Raw genomic sequence first — 22,214 nt, forward strand, 5'->3', positions numbered from 1 at the left:
TTTATTCTTATTTTTTGTCTTGTTTGTTACTAGGAATGATAAAATTTTCACTTCTATGGAGGCTTTTCAAATAGACTCTTTTTTTCTAATTATCCCCCCCCCCGACTCCTTTTCTTCTCACTTCCCTTTATGTCCCATAGATAAATGCCATTCTTTTATCCAACATATATTATTTATTCAGTCACTTCTGCAAGCCAAGTGATATCCCAGACATGGGATAATTTGCTGGGGAAACTTACTATGCATAACAGTAAACTCTAATTAAGCAGAATTTGCCTATTTCAATGGGTGAATTATTATTTCACCAACAATTTATTCTGAGGTGGATGATAAAAATGAACTCTTTGTTTAAAAATTATAGATGATGTACAAGCAAGTTTTGGGGGAATAAATGCCATAGGAATGAATAGACTTTATTTGAAGACTGTTGATTCTCATTTCTTTTTCTCCTCAAAGTAGGTGCAGTAATTAATTTAATTTACCAATGACATGCTCTTTTATCTTGAATTCCAGAAAAGAACACTCTCAAGTTGTCTGGCGTTTTATGTCTTTACTTTAACTCTTTAAGTGTATGCATTTCCCAGATATTCTCTGCTCTCATAACTCAAATGTAACTAAAATGTCAATAATTTTTTATCAATCTTATTTTGTTACCATCTCAATTAAATCCCTAATTTCCCAGCAAGCCCAACCTGATTTCTAGCCTCTATGTACCCAAGCTCATCATCTCTCTCAGTTTTGATCTCTACCATTGATTTAGTACCTTTAGTCAAGTCTTCAAAAAGTTTCTAGTGTTTTTCTTTCTCTCTAAAACCCAGTGTTGCACAGACTTTTGTTTAGTCTCTATCATTCGAAGACTATTTTAGAACTTGTCTTCCAACATCATTCCCTCCCCACCCCAGTAACCACTCTTATCCTTTGCAATTTAATTTGACTCAGACTTTTCAAATATTTCAGGAAGTGAGCTTGGATGTTGTAACTTCACTGACCTTAAACTGACAGGTTCTGTGTTCATAATATATGGTCCAGTTTCCTTGGCACAACATTTAAGACCCTCTCTAGTCATGCTGAAACTCATGGCAGGATACATTACAGTATTTGTGTGCATGTCTGCTCAATCTCCTGACTATACTGGATTCATGAAGAGTGTATTTATTATATGTATATTATTCATGTTATATTATTACATATATATAAAACTCTTATATGTATTACTTATAATTAAATATGATTCATTGCTCTTTCCTGTGTAATATAATGTCTGCCTTAGGATTGCTTACTTGACAGATACTCAACAAATGTTTGTGGAGTAAACAGTTGCATTGGAAAAATGCAAGCCAGGAAACTCCTATTTTTCTGTCCTTCTTCCCCTCCTCAAGAACTTTTAAAGGAAGAATTTAGTGATAAATTATGTGTTATGAGTTAGGTTGGGTGGTAGTGTTTTATGAAATGGAAAGGTCTTTTTAGCCTCATAAATTAAAATTAGAAACATCTTTTGTGAATTAGTTGAAGTATATACATCAGTTAGATTATAGTTGAAAGAATGCAGTTGACATTGTATTTTAGAGTACATAAGGAAAAGAAATCACTGAGGATTATTTTGGGAAACAAATCACTATTACTATGATTTCTATAGAGAAATATTTCTAAATATTTCCCAAACTTGAAAGTAGAGTTTGATAATAAGCTTATTAATTCAACATGTTCAAAATTTAGATTCTTATCATGAAGCTGAGATAAGAATTGTTTTATTACAATGGAGTCTGTGTTTACAAACAAGGCCAATAAAAACTATTTTAGAAATGCAAAATGTACTGAAATATTTAAAATTTTATGAGTGCATGAAAGTTTTTTGGTCAAGCATTTTAATATGTGTTTATCTTGAGCACTATCTTTATTTCACTTTCAATGTTCAGAGGATATAACTCTTCATGTACATATTGTATTTAAAATTATGACTTAGCCATATTTAGTAATAGCTTTTTGCTACAAAAATAGACTCAAACAGTTATTGTACCTTTTTAACTTTTAAAGGTATTTGATCTGGCTTTTGTTTAAAGTTGTGCAACATTGGAATCAGCTCTTTTTTGCTACACATCTCATCCCTCCTCCCATATGCTGTTTTCGTTTTGTTTTGTGTTATTTTCTTTGTGAATAACTTTCCAGATTTTGTTGTTGTTGTTTTGTTTTGTTTATTTGGTCGTTCATGGGGCTTGAACTCTGGGCCTCGGCACTGATCCTACACTCTTCAGCTCAAGGTGAGAGCTCTACCCCTTGAGCCACAGTGCCACTTCTAATTTTCCAGATTTTGAACCACAGTTATCAGTGTAAATGTACTTGCAGAAAGTTTAATTGGTGCTGTTCATTCTACTCAGGATCCTGTTTATTTTCTTAATTGCTACCAGGCATTAAATGAGGGGTGAATATATTAGAAATCCCCTATTTTCCTGAATCTTTGCCTTACACACTAGCAAGTTTGTTAGCGGGAAATGTCTACTTTTCATTTATTTTCCCTACCTTGAGAGCCCTTACTTAAGCTTTGGCAACATTATTTCTGAAGATTCACTTGGAAAAATAAACATACTTCTTTTTTGTTTTGCCTCATTCTGTATGACAGTACCATCTCACACCATCTGTCACAACTCAGTGGCACTACCATCACATATGTGTTTGATGGCATATTACCAATCCCATGAGAAACACTGTTTGTAAGATTACTAATTTAACATGATGAAATGGTGACTATAAACCATGTACTATAATGAATATGTATAAAGGCTTTTAAGTGGGCAAAGGGTCAAATATATGCCATGACCTATGACAGTACAATGAGATGGACACTGTAGGACAAGTAGCCACTCTAGGTTGCCAGGGAGAATGGTGGAGAGGGGACCTGAGGGTAGCTATCCAGAATATTCTGTCTTGTAAAATGTTACAAATAAGGTTTTTGTTTTACATTTCAGCATTTAAATTACTGAGAAATCATGTAAGAAGGACTAATTTTGATATCTTTATTTTTTCTCTTTAATCTCAATGTTTTCTAATTTTAAAAGGATATCATCTTAGAATTTTCTTATCTCTTCCACCCCTGCCTGCTAATATTTTCTCAGATATACTCATAATGTTTTAATTTAGTTATTCAAATTTCTTACTTTTATGTCTTTTTCATTCATAGAGAGCAATAAAACTTTACCACTTTACCATTTGATCTATCTAAGCTCAGATTCTACCTTCAAATCCAGATCTCAGAAAACTTTGTTTCTCATTAGAAGAACTGTAAGTGACTTTTTGGTGCCTCTCTCTCCTGTGCATAATTTTTTATTCAGCCCTTCATTATGGGATCACAATAGTGGACATAGCCTTCACAATCTATTCTTGCTTTTTATCATAGTTTGAACAAAGTTTCTCCACTGGGGTCCCTTCCTGGTCATTCTATTTTTACTACCTTGGATAAGTCACTTCATTTTTCTGACACTTGTGAAATTTTTTACTTGTAAAAATGAAATTAGAGGGGCTGGGAAGGTGGCTCAGTGGTAGAGTGCTTGCCTTGCATGCATGAGGCCTTGGGTTCGATTCCTCAGCACCACTAAAGCAGAAAAAAGCCAGAAGTGATACTGTGGCTCAAGTGGTAGAGCGCTAGCCTTGAAGAGCTGCGGGACAACGCCCAGGCCCAGAGTTCAGGCCCATGACCGACAAATAAATAAATAAAAACAAATAAAATGCAATTAGAACTGGTTGGTACCTGGGACTCATTTACATCCAAGTGTTAATCATCAGAAGCTAGATATCAGCAAGAGGATGAAATAGGAGCTTTCAAAACATGTTCCTCACAGAAAGATCGATGACAGCCACTATCTGCACAAGAAAATGTCTTCCTATGGGTTAAGAAAACCTGATAAAAAATTAAAGCACATGGATATACAACACACAATAAAAAAAAAAAAGACACCCTGAAGAAGCCAGGAAGGATAGTTGTGCATTACCTGCTGCAGCCTTTGACCAACACTAAATGTTCACCTTTGAGGATACCCAGGAGACTTGTGGAAAAGTTGAATTTTTTTCATTAATCCAAGAACAAAAACCATTTCTGTTCATTACAGTATAGTACCATAAGTCCTAGCCAGAACAATCAGGCAAGAGAAAGACTTAAAATACATGCAGTTTGGAAAGGAAACTGTCAAGTCATGTCACAGACACAATCTCAGTATTGTGGAATGCTCCAAAATACTGATGAAAGAAATGGAGCAAGATCCAAGTAAGTGGAAATATAACGTGTTCATAGTCTGGAAAAATTAACTTGGTTATAGTGTTCATATTATTTTAAGGAATTTACAGATTCAATGTAATCCCTATTAAAGTACGAATGAAATGTCTCACAGAGCTAGCAAAAAAAAATCCTTAATAATTGTATGAAACCACAAAAAGATCTTAAAAACAAAACAAACCTTAAAAAGAAAGAACAAAGCTGGAAATATCACCCAAGTGATGTCAAAATCTCTTGGAAAGTTATGGTAATAAAAAACACATTGTATAGTATTGAAATGGATACGTAATTCAATGGAATAGAGAATCCAGACATGAACCCACATCAATAGTCAATTGCATTTTGTAACAGGTGCCAAGAACTCACAATGAGTAAGGGCCATCTCTCTTCGATAAATAGTGTTAGGAAAAGTAGATATTGCTATGCAAATCTTCATTTTAGACAACATGCAAACTTCTACTCAGAATGGGATGAGGAAGAAATATAAAACCTGCAACTTTAAAAACTATTAGAAGAAAATGTAGTGGAAAAAAATCTTTAGGACATTAGTCTGGGCATACATAAGCTTATTTTTTTCCGCCTATTTTAGACAGTAGATTCTTAAAGTAGTATACTGATAATTTATAATCATTCTCTTCAATTAATTTTTATTTGATTTTTTCCTTCATAAATGTTGGTTCTTTTTTCACATAGAATACTTCTTATTTATTAAAATTAATAATTTAACATCTTTCTTAGATTTTTCTCTTCTTACTCTAAACTCTTGAAATAATCTTATTTATAATTCAGAAAATAATTTTATGGGCCTGCTGTTTTACTTCATTGTGCTAATTAGATTTTCAGAGTCTTGTATTTTTGTGTTATGATTTAATAAAAATATACAATCTTTCCCTTAAACACACATATATTATATAAGTCATACAGAGGCATATTCAAGTTGCACTTTTATTTTTGCAACAGTACCAATCTTTAATATAAAATAAATTACTTCCTTTCTCCTGAATATGTCAGTGCTTTCCACTTGTGTCATTTTCTTCACACCCTTGCACCGTGGAAACAGATGTTAGAGGCCAATGGGAAGAAATCATGCACACAGGATTTGAGGACCACCTGGCTACCTGCATTCCTGTAGCAGGATTTGTCCCATCTGTGATTCACTTAGCCTTGATTCACATTCAGCTCTATGATAATTGCCTACAGACAAACCCAACTGATGTTAGGCAGAGAAATTACAGATGAAATGTGGTGGATTGTGTCATAAAACAAGTCATGCTGGGCTGGGAAGGTGTCTCAGGGGTAGAGTGCTTGCTTGCATGTACGAGGCCCAGGGTTTGATTCCTCAGCACCACATAAGCAGAAAAAGCCAGAAGTGGCACTATGGCTTAAGTGGTAAGAGTGGTAGACTTGAGCTGAAGAGCTGAGGGACAGCGTCCAGGCCTGAGTTCAGGCCCCATGACTGACCAAAAAAAAAAGAAAGAAAGAAAGAAGGGGGGAAAAAAAGAATAAGTCATGCTGACCCTTCTACATTGAGCATTTAGCCTGAAGGACGTAAAACCTACTATCCAACAAAGTTGCTTAAAGGTGACATACTTACAGATGCAGTTGCAATTATTTCCTAAGAAATAAACTATCTCTGAAAATGAAATTTGTTTCTATCCATGCTAGTCTCCTAGAGCATAGGACTTATTTTCATAAGATGACTAATTATGAATGCATACACAATATGAATCTTTCACACAGATTTTCCTCTGTGATAGAATTTTCTCTATCTTCCATTCTTTATCTCTGTACGCATTTCTATTTCTCCAAAGACATCTTCTCAGTTCTCAGTCCTTATTTTTGTGTTTCAATTGTTTCTCTTCTGTTTGCCTAATTTAATTAATCACTATTTTTAAAAAAATTGCTCAGATCAAGGACTACAGAAGATTAAACTTAAACTCCAAATTCATTACATGTGGTTGTGGACAAAATCCCTGAGCTCTTTGTGCTTCAGCTTTTTCAAAGCACATAATAATAATGTCTTTCATTTTTAACTATGATAAAATAGGTTGATTGCTTTGAATTTTTACACACAATTCTTTTTTTTTTTTTTTGGAGTCCAGTCGTGAGGCCTGTACTCTGGGCCTGGGCGCTGTCCCTCAGCTCTTCAGCTCAAGGCTAGCGCTCTACCACTTGAGCCACAGTACCACTTCCGGCTTTTTTCTTTTTGCTTATGTGGTGCTGAGGAATTGAACCCAGGGCCTCAGGCATGCAAGGCAAGCGCTCTACCACTGAGCCACCTTCCCAACTCTGCTTTGAATTTTTAGATTACTATTTAGCACATTCAAAGTACTAAATAAGTTTGATCTTGTATCAATAAGTTCCCATTGGTTTCAGTATACCTTAATGGGAAAAGTAAGTATTTTCTGGGATTTTTTTAGCAATTGTGCTCTTACAAACACAATTCAATATCCAGATGAAAGAATTTATTGACCAAAGTTAATTGTATTTTAAGATACTATGTGACCATCTGAGCAATTAATAAAATGATATCCTGCTAATAAATATTTCTTCAAAATTTAAATACCAGATGTAAAGATGCATATTTGTCATTGGAGCTATGCAAAGGGCATAAGTAGAAAGATCAAGGTTTGAGGATGTTCCAAACAAAACATTAGACCATCTGAAAAACAATTATAGCAAAAATCCTGAGGTCAGGTGACTCAGTAGACCTGGCAATCCCATGGGACCTTGAATTCAAACTCTGAGAGAACCCCATAAAAACAAACAGCCAACCAACCAATAAATCATTCAACCAAAAAAAAACCCCACAAAAATGAGCCTACCTTTGTTTTGCTAGGGTTTAAAACCTACCCATTGTTTATGCAGTAATGTAGGTTGTTTTTGTTTTTGTTTTTACTCTTGTTTTAGGAAGATGGCACTTGAAAGACTTTCCTTCAAGCCTATTTCAGATTTTTGAACACAGTATACTTATTTTTTAAATTTAATTTTACTGTCAAGGTGATGTACAGAGGGGCTACAGCTACATATGTAAGGTAGTGAGTACATTTCATGTCAAACATTGTTTTTTTTTTTTTGGTCCGGTCATGGGGCCTGAACTCTGGGCCTGAGCACTGTCCCTCAGCTCTTCAGCTCAAGGTTAGTGCTCTACCACTTGAGCCACAGCACCACTTCCGGCTTTTTTTTTCTTTTTGCTTATGTGGTGCTGAGGAATCGAACCCAGGGCTTCAGGTTTGCAAGGCAAGCGTTCTACCACTGAGCCACCTCCCCAGCCCCATGTCAAACATTGTTATATGCTCCCTTGTTTCTAATTTTTATTTGTTGACATATTATATTACACTGGAGAACCTATAACAGCCTTTCTGCACAAGATTCTTAACAGCAGCCCTACTAAGTAGTCTAATATATAGCACAGAGTAAGGGTATTAACAAACAATTGAGAAAGGAGTCATCTTTTACTTACCTCCGTTATTGTATCTTGATATATATTTATTTTCAAGATGCAATGAAATTGTGAGTGAAAGGTATTGAGTAGAGTTGACTTCTTTTTTCTTTAGTAGAGTTTAAAATAAAATTCGGGAGTAGAAATTGCCAAATGCATATAGTTTAAACTATTGCAATGGGCCTTAGGAAGTATCTTTACATTTAACACTCCATATGGTAATTACAACTTCCTTAGAATGAGTCAGGGTTGTTTATGCGTTCATAAATCGAGCAGCTGCAGCGGAACATACAGATTCCATATTAGTACTTCCTCCTTAGACTGTGAATGCATCTGAAAGAGTTTTGCAAATCTTTCTTGAATTCAAGATGTTTGTTAAAAGTGATAGTTTTATGAGACTGCCACATGGAAAATGTCCTCCACTTTCAGATTTTCCACTTGTGATATAAATTCATGCTTAGTACCATTTTTAGTGGCATTAAAGTTGATATACTAACCCCCAGCTGAGTTTGATTAAAGGCAAGCTTAATTTACAGGTAAAGCATAGTTCTATGAAATGACACCTGGGAAAGTTATGAGTAAAACCGGAAAAGATTTACACACTAACGCATTGATAATTTATGTCTTATATTCAGACTTCTGACTTTACCACAAAAGGAAAGTCCTACTATTATGAATACTTACTATTTAGATACTTTGTTTAACATAAATTGACTTGTTTTAAAGTTTTATGAACATAGAACCTAATCTACATCTTAAGGCTCTTTTATTAAAAATAGGAGCTATCATTGCATTTGTTTTTCAATTAGCTAAGGAATATTTATAATTATGCTTTTTACATGAAGTACATGCCCATTTATAACTCATTAGTATATTAATTTCCTCATATGTTTATCATTTTGCAATGATAGCAATAACATCCACTCTGTAATTTTAAAGAATGCGTTGTCATTAGTTTTAATCACTTTGTTATTATAATAAATCTCTTGAAATTTATTCTTTTTGACCAACATCTCTCTATGGTCTCCTCTTGTTTAACTATCTCCATGTCTAATACCTTCCAATTTTATGAGATTAACGTATCTGAGAGAGATCACACCGTGTTTGTCTTTGGGGGTCTGACTTATTTAACATAATGTCTTCCAGATTCACCAATACTGCCATATATGTCAGAGATATGAAGCTTGGATATTGAATGCCAATCAAAGACCCATGTGCTAAAGGCTTAGTCTCCATTTGGAATGTGGCAAGATTTCAAGGAGTCGGGGCCTTGTTGGAGGACTTTGGCTGGACGTACGCGTGTGATGGTGGCATATCAGCCACCTCTCTTCTTTTTTCCTTCCGGACACATAATGTAAGCAACATTACTTCACCTTGGGCTCCCCCTATAGACAACTGCCCTATCACAGACCCCAAATTAGAGGAACATTCAATCATGTCCTGGATTGTTGAAAACCAGGAGCAGAAAAGCAGTGTAGTAAGAAGACTGAAACAGTAATAAAAAATTTACCATGTGAGAAAATTTCAGGAATTGATGGCTTCAGTGCTAAAGTATATTACTTTGATCAAGAACTAATACTAAATCTTCTTCTCAAACTATTCAAAAAAATTAAGAAGAGGGAATTGTGTGACTCTGAATTAGACAAACTCATGACAATAAAGGAAAACCAGTATTTCCAATGAACACAGATGTACAAGTTTTTAAATAACACCAGAAAACTAAATTTAAGTAAAATCTTGAGGTGAATATTTGTAATAATTGACATAAACATGTAAAATAACACATCTACTTATTTTCATTATATAGGATTTAATTATGTCATCCTTGAAGAATTTTTATTTTGCTTTTAATTTATTCTTTGCAGGCCCTAGGGCTTGAACTCAGGGACTGGCCGCTGTCCCTGAGCATCTTTTGCTCAAAGTGAGTGCTCTACCATTTGAGCCACAGAGCCATTTCCGACTTTTTCTTGGTAATTTTTTGGTGATTAGAGTCTCAGGGACTTTCCTGTCTGGGCTAGCTTCATACCATGATCCTCAGATCTCAGCCTCCTGAATAGCTAGAATTACTGGCATGAGGCACCAACACCAGTTTTATGTATTATGTTTTAAGATAAATAGTGTAAGTTTATTTGAAAATGATTAGGAAAGCCATAGAAAGAAAGTAGCAAACAAGATGCTCAATTTCAAGAGAGGTCTTAAAGAAGAGTTCCTGATGAAATATTTAAATACTAAGGTTCAGTGACAGTAGCTATAAAATGAATTTGCAGTTCCATCCTGACACTTTTGATCAGAAAATTGGAAAGAAAATCTACCATATATATTAGAAAACAAAGACACCCTTCAGGAGAAAAGAAACGGTGTGATTAAAAATTTTTCACACTAAAAATATTCTCAAGTAAATAAAATTTAGTGATTTGAAAATGCTAGCCAAATTATTTTTCTTATTTTATTTGTAAAAGTATAAAACATCAACAGTATGATTTTCACTCATTTTATGTGTGAAAACCTGCAAAGTATAGACTTTATTGAGGTCGTCTGTTGACAAACGGTAATAAGAGAACTTGAGAGCAGGCAGGAGAACTTGACTTGAAGGTCATGACTCCTTCTAAAACTTCATTTTAAGAACTTGAGTTGGGGTAAAGGACTTCTCTTATAAATTAGTGAAAATAATGACTGGAAAGAAATAACCTAGGAGATGCAATATGTCACATTCTATGCAATTTAACTGAATTCTATGCATTATTACCTTCCTCCTTAGCAAATAATAATCTATGGCTAAGATATGCATGTTCCTTTTATGTGTTCAAGTCTTGCATGGTATTTAAAATTTTTTAGTTAAATTGGAATAAATAATGTGATACAGTAGGATGATTTGAAGTATGTGTATGTTGTGAAATGATTACATAAATCTGTCTTCAGCACTAACAGGACTAAAAAAGAAACCCAGTGAATCAACACATCAAATTTTATGAGGTCATTATTTTAAAAGTATGGTAAATTTGTAAAACTGTTACCATCAATTGCAATAGCGAATATGATATGTTTTGACTGAATCAGGCAGGCCATTTGTCCTATTTAAGATGTATGTCCTGCTCTACTGTCCTGCAAAATTTTGAAATGGTTCTATTCATTACAAAACATTAATGAAGACTCTAAATGCAATGATTATTTTAAGACTGATATAAGTGAAATGCATGCCTTCTGAAGTACAAAGTCAGAGAGAGAACTTTACAGGGAGAGATGATCTGTGAGAATCACTGCTTTGAAGTTTCTTTTCAAAACTCTCCTATTGACTTCAAGACCATCAATCTCATCCTGTGTTCTGGTGTCCCTCAACATCTTTACTGCCCCCCCCCTACATTCTGACCTTAATTTTTCCTTACTTATACCTAGATTGGACTCTGGTTTGTTTTGGATAACTCTTCCTGTTTTCCTTGATCTAATGTCATACATCTTTAGCCTAAACCAGTAACTTGTCCACTGCATAACCTGGCACAACATCATCGAACAGTTTCCCTCAACAGAATTAAGGGGAAATTACAATTGTAGTAATTTACATTGTACAGTCATGTTTTTAAATACTAAATGTCCATTTCAACAATTTTCTAATTACCCAAGAAGTTAGCAGCTCATTTTTAAAAGAAACTTTCATTTGTTGAGCAACTGTCATAAACTAGACACCCAGTACAGCTTTTCTCCATGTACTATAGTAATATTACTTATTGATAGTGTAACTAATACTTTATAAAAGATTATGAAGCTCAAAAGGTCAATTTTTTAGAGTAGGTCTCACACTTGCCAGGAATATTTGTAGCATGTGTGAATTTTTGCAAGACATATTTACCTAGGATATTCATTTTGTATTTGTGTGTACTATTATTTTATTCTTTTTATCGATGTGTCCACCAAAATCCCAAAATGGCCATAAGTTTTCAAATAGTCTTGGGTCAATAACTCAGTCCTCAAAAATAGAGTATTAGGTAGATGCCAATTCTATCAATTCACATATTAGCCATAATCATACAGATAAAACAGTATAATTTAGCACCAGTTTTCTTCTTTATGGTCATTCATGGACTTAGCTATTATTCTAGTTAACGGGAAATCATTATGAGAGCATCTACCCCCAATCCATGAATCCAGGCATCTTGCTTATAAAGGAAATGAGGTTATATTACTGGATGAATCAAGGCTTATTCTTCCTCCTCTACTGTTAGTCCAGGATAATGTTCTTTTTGCATATTTAACCGAGTTCTTGGAAGAAGGTGTATTATTCTTAACCTCTGTTAAATCTTATGATAACAAGAGGAACTTCAGAATTTGACTTTCTGACATATGTGGGGAAAGAAAGATTTGCTATATTTTCATTTCTATTTTACTTTTTAAAAAATCTGTTAGTTTGGGGAAATGGAAGGAAAAACTAGATCAGAAGAGAAAAATTGTTCTCACAGGGCTTCTAAAATTGCATTCTAAGGTACTTGTTTCTACAATTACAATGTAATGCCTATTACTTCATATTGATGAACTCCTCATCATTGGGAATTAATGCAATGTACTTTACCTCGTTAACTCCTCACAGCAGCTATACAAAGAAGAAGACCAACTTTCCAGTGTCAGAAAGTAGCCTAAGCAGTGTGTTGATTTGTATTTTTATCATGCATCACTTGACCTTATCTACTTCCTCTATGTGTTCCAGACATCAACAAGTAGGTGTGTGTGTGTGTGTGTGTGTGTGTGTGTGTGTGTGTGTGTGTGTGTGCACGTACATGTATTTGTAGGCTTCTTGTTTTGAAAGTTTGTATTCAGGTTATGGAGAAAAAGTTGGAGTTCTCTATTGGCATGGGTTTTGGTAAAGATAATTACTTTTAAAAGTAAAGAATGGATAAAAGATCCTAAGCAGAAGAAATTAAGAATGAGAAACCCAGGACCAGAAGTAACCAAGATAGTGAAATGTAAGTAGAGTTCCCCAAAGCCTTGTTGAGTGCATGAGATTTTCCACAAGACATGGGTTAAATAAAATTGTTCTTTTTATTAAGAGGCATGGTGATCTCAGTTGACATTTGAGTTATAGCTGGAATTACATAACTTGACCTTTGCGAGTTTATGCTTATCTTTCCTAACCAAGTTCACAATCTTATCTGTATTTATTATCTGGTAATTTTGCATTAAATTTGTTTGGTTAATAGTTTAAGACTCAACATGATTACACTTCAATAGGTTGTGTTTTATGTCTGTTACCTTGAAAAAAATAAGAGTCCTAGTTTAAACAATAAATTACATGGTCACTTTATCTTTTGTAATCATGCATGTTCTTTACTATCTCCTAAGGATTCCCAAAAGTAATTCATCAATCCCACCTTCAAGATTTCTGAGGTCACAGAGATGGTATTTAATTAGATGAAAGATAAGAATGTGTTACTCTACGGAAATGTACTCTACAGGAATATGACAGCTACATATCTGTGCTGACTATAAAAGACAGGTGAAAGAATTTATTCTATTTTCTCTACTAAAAAAAACAGCATGGTTTAATGGATAATGTGTGAGTGATGGGTTAGATTATACTTGCATTCAAATCTCAGCTTCAGTAATAATCATGAACTCCAAATCTTCCTTTTGAACTCCTGCCTTTTGATCTTCTCCATCTTTGTCTTTAACCTGGACATACTCTAGATGAATGAACTTAGTAAGGTTGTTATAAAAATTAAGTTTGGCACTATAGAAAGTAATTTACATTCTCCATGATACAAACTAGAAATAGTCTTTGCTACACGGTCATTTTTATTACTTTACCTTCTTTCAAGAAATGCCATTCATTGTTAATCCGATAGAATGAGTTACAATTGGCTCCAAAGGGAAATGAAGTTCCATATTTGAATGAATCAGACAATTTTGTTCCCTATTTTAAGATATAAAAATAATTATTTTCTTGATCTAAGACAAGCTTTTATTATTGAAGTAAATAATGAGAAGTAACACATTAAAAACATCTTGTATATACATTTTTCTAATTTGGAGAGGGGAAGGGAAATAACAAAATGCTGAAATAAGGATACAGGTTGACCCATCGTAACAATATGTACAAGAACTATGTTGAAAACAAACTTTACAACTTTGGTGGGGAGAGGGAGGAGGTAGGGAGGTGGGGAGGGAAAGGATGGTAGGGGAAAAACAAAGGAGGAAGTAACAATGCTGGATAGGAAATGTACTCATTGCCTTACTCATGTAACTCTAACCCCTCTTTTCAGTATCTGTACAATAAAAATATATATTAAAACTTTTCAAAACCAGAAGTAAATACTTCATACCTACTGTTAAATGAAAATTTAGTTTTCTTTTCATAATATGATCCTTATTTTAAAACTCTTGTTTAAACAAATCTAAACTCAATCTGATTGCAGTTCAGGAGGCCGTTTTGTTTTGACAGTTATTTTCTGAATCTGGATGAAAACTATTTCCAAAAAATTCAAAAATTATTCTAAATTCTCAATTTAGAGTTATTTGTCTAACATTTGATTTAAAAAGCTTAAGAGAAAATTAAGGTTGATTTGTGTTATTTTTGAAATAGGCAATTATTCAGAAACCTTTTGCACATTTTCTGGCCATTTTTATCAGAAAAGCAGTTCATTCTTTACAAAAAACTAGATGGGAGGAAGGGTAGATTTACATCTTCATTATACAAGAGACAGTTGCAAAGTTCTTGTGGAAGTGGGTTCATCATGACCCAACTCACCAGGAGTTTCAGAGAGACCTCTATACAGCTTGAAGAAATAAATCTAACCTGAGGACTAACAAATATCCTCACAGAAGCCTGTGCACTGTCTTATAATACTATGCATATCACAAGCTACAATTCATAATGTATTTCAAAACTCATTCACCCTGAAGAATATCATATAACCCATAATACTTCTTTAATTTCACCTTTTGTAACTATGCCCACCCTTTTTCGGAATGTTCAGATGAGAGGGAAAACAATTGTTTCCTCTATGTTGGAATTCAAAAACAATCCCTTAACTTCAATATTTCACTACCTCCATCAAAGGAGTTGATAATATATTCTTAATTACTTTATTCTGTATATAAATGTGTGTGTGTGTGTGTGTGTGTGTGTGTGTGTGTAGTTTCTCAGTTATTCAAGTGACAAAAAAGTTTTTTAGTTTACAATGTTCCCAATCACTACTATTGTCTATCACTTGGAAAACTGCTAATGATTTTCTATCTTTCTTAATCAAAACCTTCTACACTTAGCTTTCAAGATGTTTTTGTTAAAAAAGAAAGATATTTAAAGCTCTGAAATTCCTTCACACTAAAAATACAATCCAAGATTCTTTCTAAATATTGGGGCCACATTTCATCTTATATGTGTCTTTGTTTCCAATCTCACTATATTAAACTTTGCTCATATGCTCCAGTTACACTGGGCCTCTTTATTCCTCCAAAAGATCTTGAATCATCTTCAATTTTCAAGTTCATTATTCTTTCTAACATTCACTGAAATTTAAAACTCTAAAGAGTAAGAAACATGTCTTACTCCTGTGAGTATAACAGTGTCTGAAATATAGAAGGTTATTTTTTATAAAAAAGTGGTAAATGAGCCTATTTCCTACATATACTTAGCATTTTTAAAAATAAAATAATGAGTTGAAACATTATTAAAGTTTATACAGTAATTTCAATGATATTTATCAATTTTTTTTGGTCCTGGGGCTTGAACTCAGGGCCTTGGTTTTGTTCCTGAGGATTTTTCCACTCTACCACTTGAGCCAAAGTGCTACTTTTGGTTTCTTGGAGATCCTAGTCTCAAGGACTTTCCTTCCTGTTCTGTCTCTGAACCACGATCCTTAGATCTTAGCCTCCTAAGTAAGTTTACAGGTGTGAGCCACCAGCACTGGAATTGTCAAGGGTTTTTTTTTTTGTTTGTTTGGTTTTTGTTTTTGGTCAGTAGTGGGGCTTGAACTCTGGGACTGGGCACTGTCCCTCAGCTCTTCAGCTCAGGGCTAGCACCCTACTACTTGAGCCACAGCGCCACTTCCGGCTTTTTCTGCTTATGTGGTGCTGAGGAATCGAACCCAGGCCCTCATGCATGCAAGGCAAGCACTCTACCACTGAGCCACCTTCTCAGCCCCAAGTTTGTATGATTTTAATCTTGGAGATTAAAAACTTGGAGCTTTACTTACATTATAAATTAAATTATAAATTTTGTTTCCTTAAAAAAAAAAACCTCAGGCCAATTCTCCAAGAGCAGGCATTAATAAGATTTTACCTTTACTTTTCATCAAGTTCAGGTACAGTGAGAGCAGAAAAGAAAGTAGAGTAAGCAAGAACCATTTTACTTTTGTGTCTATCTCTGATTTCTCCCTAAAGACAAGATATTAAATGGGCTTTGATACATGCTTTAGCAATCTAATTTAATTTAAAAAAATGATCACTTCTATGAAAAGTATTGTTAAAGTAGTAAAAAAATGCCCAATTCTGAAAATAAACTAATGATATAACAAAATAGTTAACAAAATATACTTAGAATCATTTTCCAGGCATTCTACCAGTTTGCTTAATTCTTTTATTTAATTAATTAAATTAATTAAAAATAAGATTTGTATGAAATAGACCATTTAAATGTCATTTTAAATGTATCGTGTATTTGTATAGCTCATATTAATTTCAGGCACTTTAAAATGTAGTTTACTTAAAAAATGTAGGTAATTTAGAAATGTAATATTAAATATTATACTATGAATATGTAATAATTACTATCTCCATTTAATGAATAAATTTGATAACAATACAGATGTAAATGAGATAGCTCATACTCTTGCTTCATTTGGCTTTCTGGTGCAGTCTAGGTATTTTTTTGAATTAATCCTCATGAGGATTTTACTGAAGTATCTACACATGGTAGTTAGATTTTATTCTGACTGTGTAACTTAAGTATGCTTAATAATCTTCACACCTTTCAATAGAAGCCACATATTCAAAAATAATTCTCTAATATTTCTACAACAGATGCCTTTGTATGTTTAGTAGTACAAACCTCATAAATTTGCATTCTACTGAACAAAAACTCACCTCTGGTGGTAAACTAAGGCCGTGTAACTAAATGTTTGCAGATAAGGTTAGGAAAAATGTTTAGAAGGGACTGGCTTTCCTGGACAATGGGCAGTTTCATTGTTATATCAATTCTCTGACTTGTCCTTATAATGTTAAATCGGTATTTGGTGCTCTGGTGACATTTTCAACAATGAAATAAATGTCAAGTATGGATGGGGTCATGAAGAATGATAGAGCAGAGTGAAGAAGCTTAATGTCTGATGCATGAAAAGTTAACAAACTTGCCCCGGATTGTTTTCCTCTGGGTTTGCTATATGAGTAATGCATATTAATGGTGTGTTAATATTCCTATTACTACTACTTTAGGAGTTTTTGGTTACATGCAACTCAGTGTAGTCATTACTGCATTTCATTTTGTGCCCCTTCAGTGGCTGCCTACCTACCCATGTCCAAGGAAGCAAAGCATATTTCAATATTACTCAATGTGCATAACAAAGTAGTATATGACAGCTGCTCCCAAGGGATTATTGAATGGATTGTACACATACCTAAATAAAGAGAGTAAAATAGGGATTCATTTTAGATATTTTGTGGTCAAGTCATGCATATTACCACAGTGTTTTCTTTCCACATGTATACTTGTGACTGACCCTTAGAAGAGTTCAGAGATACAGTTTTATCTACTGGACTGAGTAGTGATGAAATGGATGGCTCAAGTCTATTTTGAACAAGCTACTAGATGTAGACTTTCAATGTAGTCCTCCTACAAATCCATCACTGATCATGGACTTAGCATTGAGCAAGCAAAGGAAAGGAAATGCAGAGTTCAAAGCAAGGTGAGGAGGCTCATGGCCAAGAAATCCCATATGCAGGGAAATAGTTATAGCTTACTCCAGCCCATATGGAAGTTCACTGCTTTTACCATTTAGGGTTCCCAAGAGAGCCTGTCTGGAAGGAGAAATAAATCCCAATCCCCACTAACACCCGATCGTGCTTACTGCATGTGGGATATTACTCAGCAGGCACAGCTGCATATGCAATTTTATATAAACATCTGAGGCCTTTCCGCAGGCACAAGTCTCACTCTTCCTTTTAGAGCATTTGCCTCCTAATTTTGAATTCCCTCTACCTATAAGACCTGTAGAAATTGGGAAATCATACGAAGGACTGAAAAGAGATAGTATTTGTGCCAGGACCCAAGATGCCAAGCACATGAATTCTTAACAACCCACACTACTCCAAATGCAATGCACCCGAGAGATATATGAGCAGAGAGCAAGATGAGGTAAAAGCAGAATTTTCATCATTATTTGGCTTTTGCCCTGAATCTGAATGTAATATCACCTCCTTAGGCAGTTACCAAATACAACTGGCTCCAGATGCACCCCATCTGCCAAATATGTGGGAGCAGATCCCATCACTACTGACCTGGAGTTAAACTTCATAACACAGCCTCTCCACCCATTAGGACTGAGGCCAAATAACACTGCCTGCCTTTGACAATGACCCAATCTTGGTGAAGAAAGGATGAGTGATGGAGAGGCAAGGACTAATCCAGTTTGGTTGGTAGACGAGCAAGGAATAAAACAGGAACACTAGCTTTCAATGAGAGGCCAAGGGCACTTTTATTTTCTTCTTTTGTCACTTCTGTCTTATGATTGAAGTGGGATATCTGTGCACAGTTCAGAAGAAGAATTTTTTGCAAGCTTAATATCCATGTCTTTTTTTTTTCTTTTTTAAATAGTAATAGTTCCCTGATTTTCTTTATTCTTTCTAATTATGTGGTTCTGGAGAAAGTTAATCCAACCTCTTTGCATTCCATCCTTTTGCCTACAGTCCTTTAGAGATGGCAGTGAAACTGAAGAAACCATTAAGTTTCATTTTTGGAACTTTCATCTGAGCTCTCAAGACAGAAGTCATATTTCCAACTACTTTCTAGAATTACTGACAGCCATTTTTCTCATTATTAAAGTCTCCCTGGTAATAGAGATCATATAAACGATTTTTTAGATTTTTTTCAAATTAAAAAGGAAATGGTATTCTTTCTTCTTCCCTTTGTCCCATCCCTCCCGCCTTCCCTATTTTTCCTCCTTTTCCTATTATCACTGACTTCTCCTCCTCCTCTCTCTCCTCCCTCTCCCCCCTCCCCCTCCTCCCCCTCCTCCCCTTCCCCTTCCTCCTCCACCTCCTCTCCCCCTCCCCCTCCCCGTCCCCCTCCTCCTCCTCCTCCTCCTCCTCCTCCTCCTCCTTCTTCTTCTTCTTCTCCTCCTTCTCCTTCTTCTCCTTCTTCTTTGTATTTTTCTCCTTCTCTTCCTCCTCATTCTCCTCTTCCTCCTTATCCTCCTCATCCTCCCCTCTCCCTTCTTTCTCATCCTCCTTCTTTTTCCATATTTAGGTTTATTTTTGTTACTGTTTTCTAAGAGACAGCTTTCAGAGATTTGTCACACATGATTTTCAAATGAGCTTCTTATTCTGCTTATCTATTCACTACCCAGGGTAGATAAATAATCAAAGTTACTGTGATGAATGTTGAAGGACATGGAATTGCAACTCTGAGGTCTTATTGATTAATGTGAGGAAATTTGCCTCAAATATATTATTTGCTTTGTGTATCTGACATGTGCATAAGAATAGTTACTCTGCCCTTTTTGAGATCTTCTATGTGACAGTGAAATTATCTAGCATCAACGTTATTCATTAGTTAACCTTGTTTGACACAGCCCAGAGAATTGATTTGTTATTATTAGTGGAAGATGCTCCAGATATTTTGAAGCTCTATACTGGATCATTCAATTCACCTCTTCTACTGATTATAGATTATTTTATGTACTCTATAAGAATCTTGATACCTAGGAGCAGAGTGTTACTGTTCCTGTTGCTTTTCTCAGGTCATTGTTGGCAGTGCAAATAAACATCACTTAAGAGAACGTATCTACAGAGATTGTGTCTATCTGTGTTGAAAGAGTGAGCCTTAAATTTGTGCTTGAAGCCTTTTGGTAAACTGAAATCATAGAGCTCCAACTTGTAGATGCATCAAGACTCATTATTTGTAAGTCTCAAGCTGGCAAACGGAAGGGTTTCTGGCAAGCCCTGTTTTCTGAGTAAAATGATCTCTCCAGGCTAAGCATGAAGCCATCTGTAACAGCTTAAATTGCTTCCTTAGTCACCAGGACAAAATAATGGCAAGAGTGAAGTAGTTATTGTAAGCCCTTTAGGCTTGCTTTCACCTCCAGGGTATTCATGCCAGGAGATTTGCTACACTCTGTTCTTCTTGTCTAGATACTTTTTTATGCCTTCGTTTTGGCACTAACTGTGCCTACATTTTTTCTGACTATGGGTCAGAGCTTCTTTGAGATTCATAGAAACGTTTCTTCTGCATACTGCCCCAAATTTATGGTAGAAAAGCAGCCTGGGCCATGTTCTTGGTGCTGTGATAAACTATCTGGAAATGTATTTCATTTGGGGGCAGTGCCCTCACACTCCAAGACCTCAGTAGACTTGCTAGAGATTGCTCTAGTTCTTTATGAAGCCTGGATTTCTTTTAGTGGGCTAAATGATCAGTTGCCAATCTTTCCATCTCTGGTTACTTCTTAAGAGATTTTAGACTTTATCACCTTAGAAAAAATAACACAGAACATCATATGCTTTTTCCATCCTTCCACATTTGTTATATTTTAAACATAAGATGTCATACTGCTACATACTGTAGAAGGCACCACAAGGATTAGCTGTGCTTCTAGACATTTGCATTCCCTATGTACAAGAGTCCTTTAACACTTTAGATTTGATTTGTTTGTATTGTAAAGGTGATGTACAGAAGAGTTACAGTTATATGTCAGGTAATGAGTACATTTCTTTTTTGAACAGTCTCAACCCCCTCCCTCATTTAAGATTCTGTTTTTTTTTTTGGGGGGGGGGAGTCCTGTCATGGGACCTAGGCACTGTCACTCAGTTCTTCAGCTCAAGGTTAGCGCTCTACGACTTGAGCCACAACGCCACTTCCGGCTTTTTCTTTTTTGCTTATGTGGTGCTGGGGAATCGAACCCAGGGCCTCATGCATGCAAGGCAAACACTCTACCACTGAGCCAATGTCCCAGCCCAAGATTCTGTTTTAATATGTCTCATTACCACCTGTACAGAGGAGCAAGAAAACTATGTTCATGCATTATTTTAAAACCAGTGAGATATATCTATCCAGTATTTATCTTTTACAAAACAACAAATATATTAAAAATTTGCAGGACAGGCTCCCCTCGGGCTCTTCTTAGGCCATGATGATCCACGGCTTCCAGAGCAGCCACCAGGACTTCTCCTTCGGCCCCTGGAAACTGACGGCGGCCAAGACTCATATCATGAAGTCAGCGGATGTGGAGAAGTTAGCTGATGAATTACATATGCCATCTCTCCCTGAAATGATGTTTGGAGACAACATTTTAAGAATCCAGCACGGCTCTGGCTTTGGGATTGAGTTCAATGCTACAGATGCATTAAGATGTGTAAATAATTACCAAGGGATGCTTAAAGTAGCCTGTGCAGAAGAGTGGCAGGAAAGCAGGACGGATGGTGAACACTCCAGAAAGGTTGTAAAACTATATGATTGGACCTATACAACAGATTACAAAGGAACATTACTTGGAGAATCTCTTAAGTTAAAGGTTGTACCTACAACAGATCATATTGATACAGAGAAATTGAAAACTAGAGAGCAGATTAAATTTTTTGAAGAAGTTCTCCTATTTGAGGATGAACTGCATGATCATGGAGTTTCGAGCTTGAGTGTGAAAATTAGAGTAATGCCTTCTAGCTTTTTTCTACTGTTGTGGTTTTTCTTGAGAATTGATGGGGTACTTATCAGAATGAACGACATGAGGCTTTACCATGAGGCTGACAAGACCTACATGCTACGAGAATATACGTCACGAGAAAGCAAAATCGCTAATTTAATGCATCTTCCACCTGCCCTCTTCACAGAACCTAATGAAATATCACAGTATTTACCAATAAAGGAGGCAGTTTGTGAGAAGCTAATATTTCCAGAAAGAGTTGACCCTAACTCTTCAGACTCACAAGAAAGTACACCCGTGGAATAGAATGTAATATAACATGCTTTCACTGTGGAATTTGACTGGACATGTTGGCTATTTGTAGGGGGTATTTTTGTTCTGAGCATTAATTACCTTGCTTATGTACAGATTTTCTGTAGCCTTAAAGGAAATAAAAATAAAAATAAAATGTTGTAGGCAAGTTCAAAAAAAATTTGCAGGACATATTTTGTCTCCCTTTGTATAAGCGAATAATATGAATTTTTCATTTTTTAAACTCTAGGTAATTTATACCACAAAGTATGAATGGCTTGCTTAATTTTGTGGCTCAGCAAAATCTGATCTTTGGGACCCTTCCTCTTTCCTTAGAATTTTACTGTTAAGATTATAGAGCATCCTTCATACTTTTTGAGTT

General features: G+C 35.2%; 1 protein-coding gene across 1 annotated transcript; it reads left to right on the plus strand.

Annotated features, from left to right (window-relative positions):
• Nucleotides 1-21,012: 21,012 nt before the first annotated feature.
• On the plus strand, nt 21,013-22,006 carry LOC122110166 (TIP41-like protein). Its single transcript, XM_042682664.1, has one exon. It carries the CDS (start codon nt 21,029-21,031, stop codon nt 21,845-21,847), a length of 819 nt encoding a protein of 272 aa, XP_042538598.1. The 5' UTR covers nt 21,013-21,028; the 3' UTR covers nt 21,848-22,006.
• Nucleotides 22,007-22,214: the final 208 nt, after the last annotated feature.

Source organism: Dipodomys spectabilis, unplaced genomic scaffold (genome assembly GCF_019054845.1).
Source record: "Dipodomys spectabilis isolate Male_0828 unplaced genomic scaffold, ASM1905484v1 ptg000075l, whole genome shotgun sequence".
NCBI lineage: Eukaryota > Metazoa > Chordata > Mammalia > Rodentia > Heteromyidae > Dipodomys > Dipodomys spectabilis.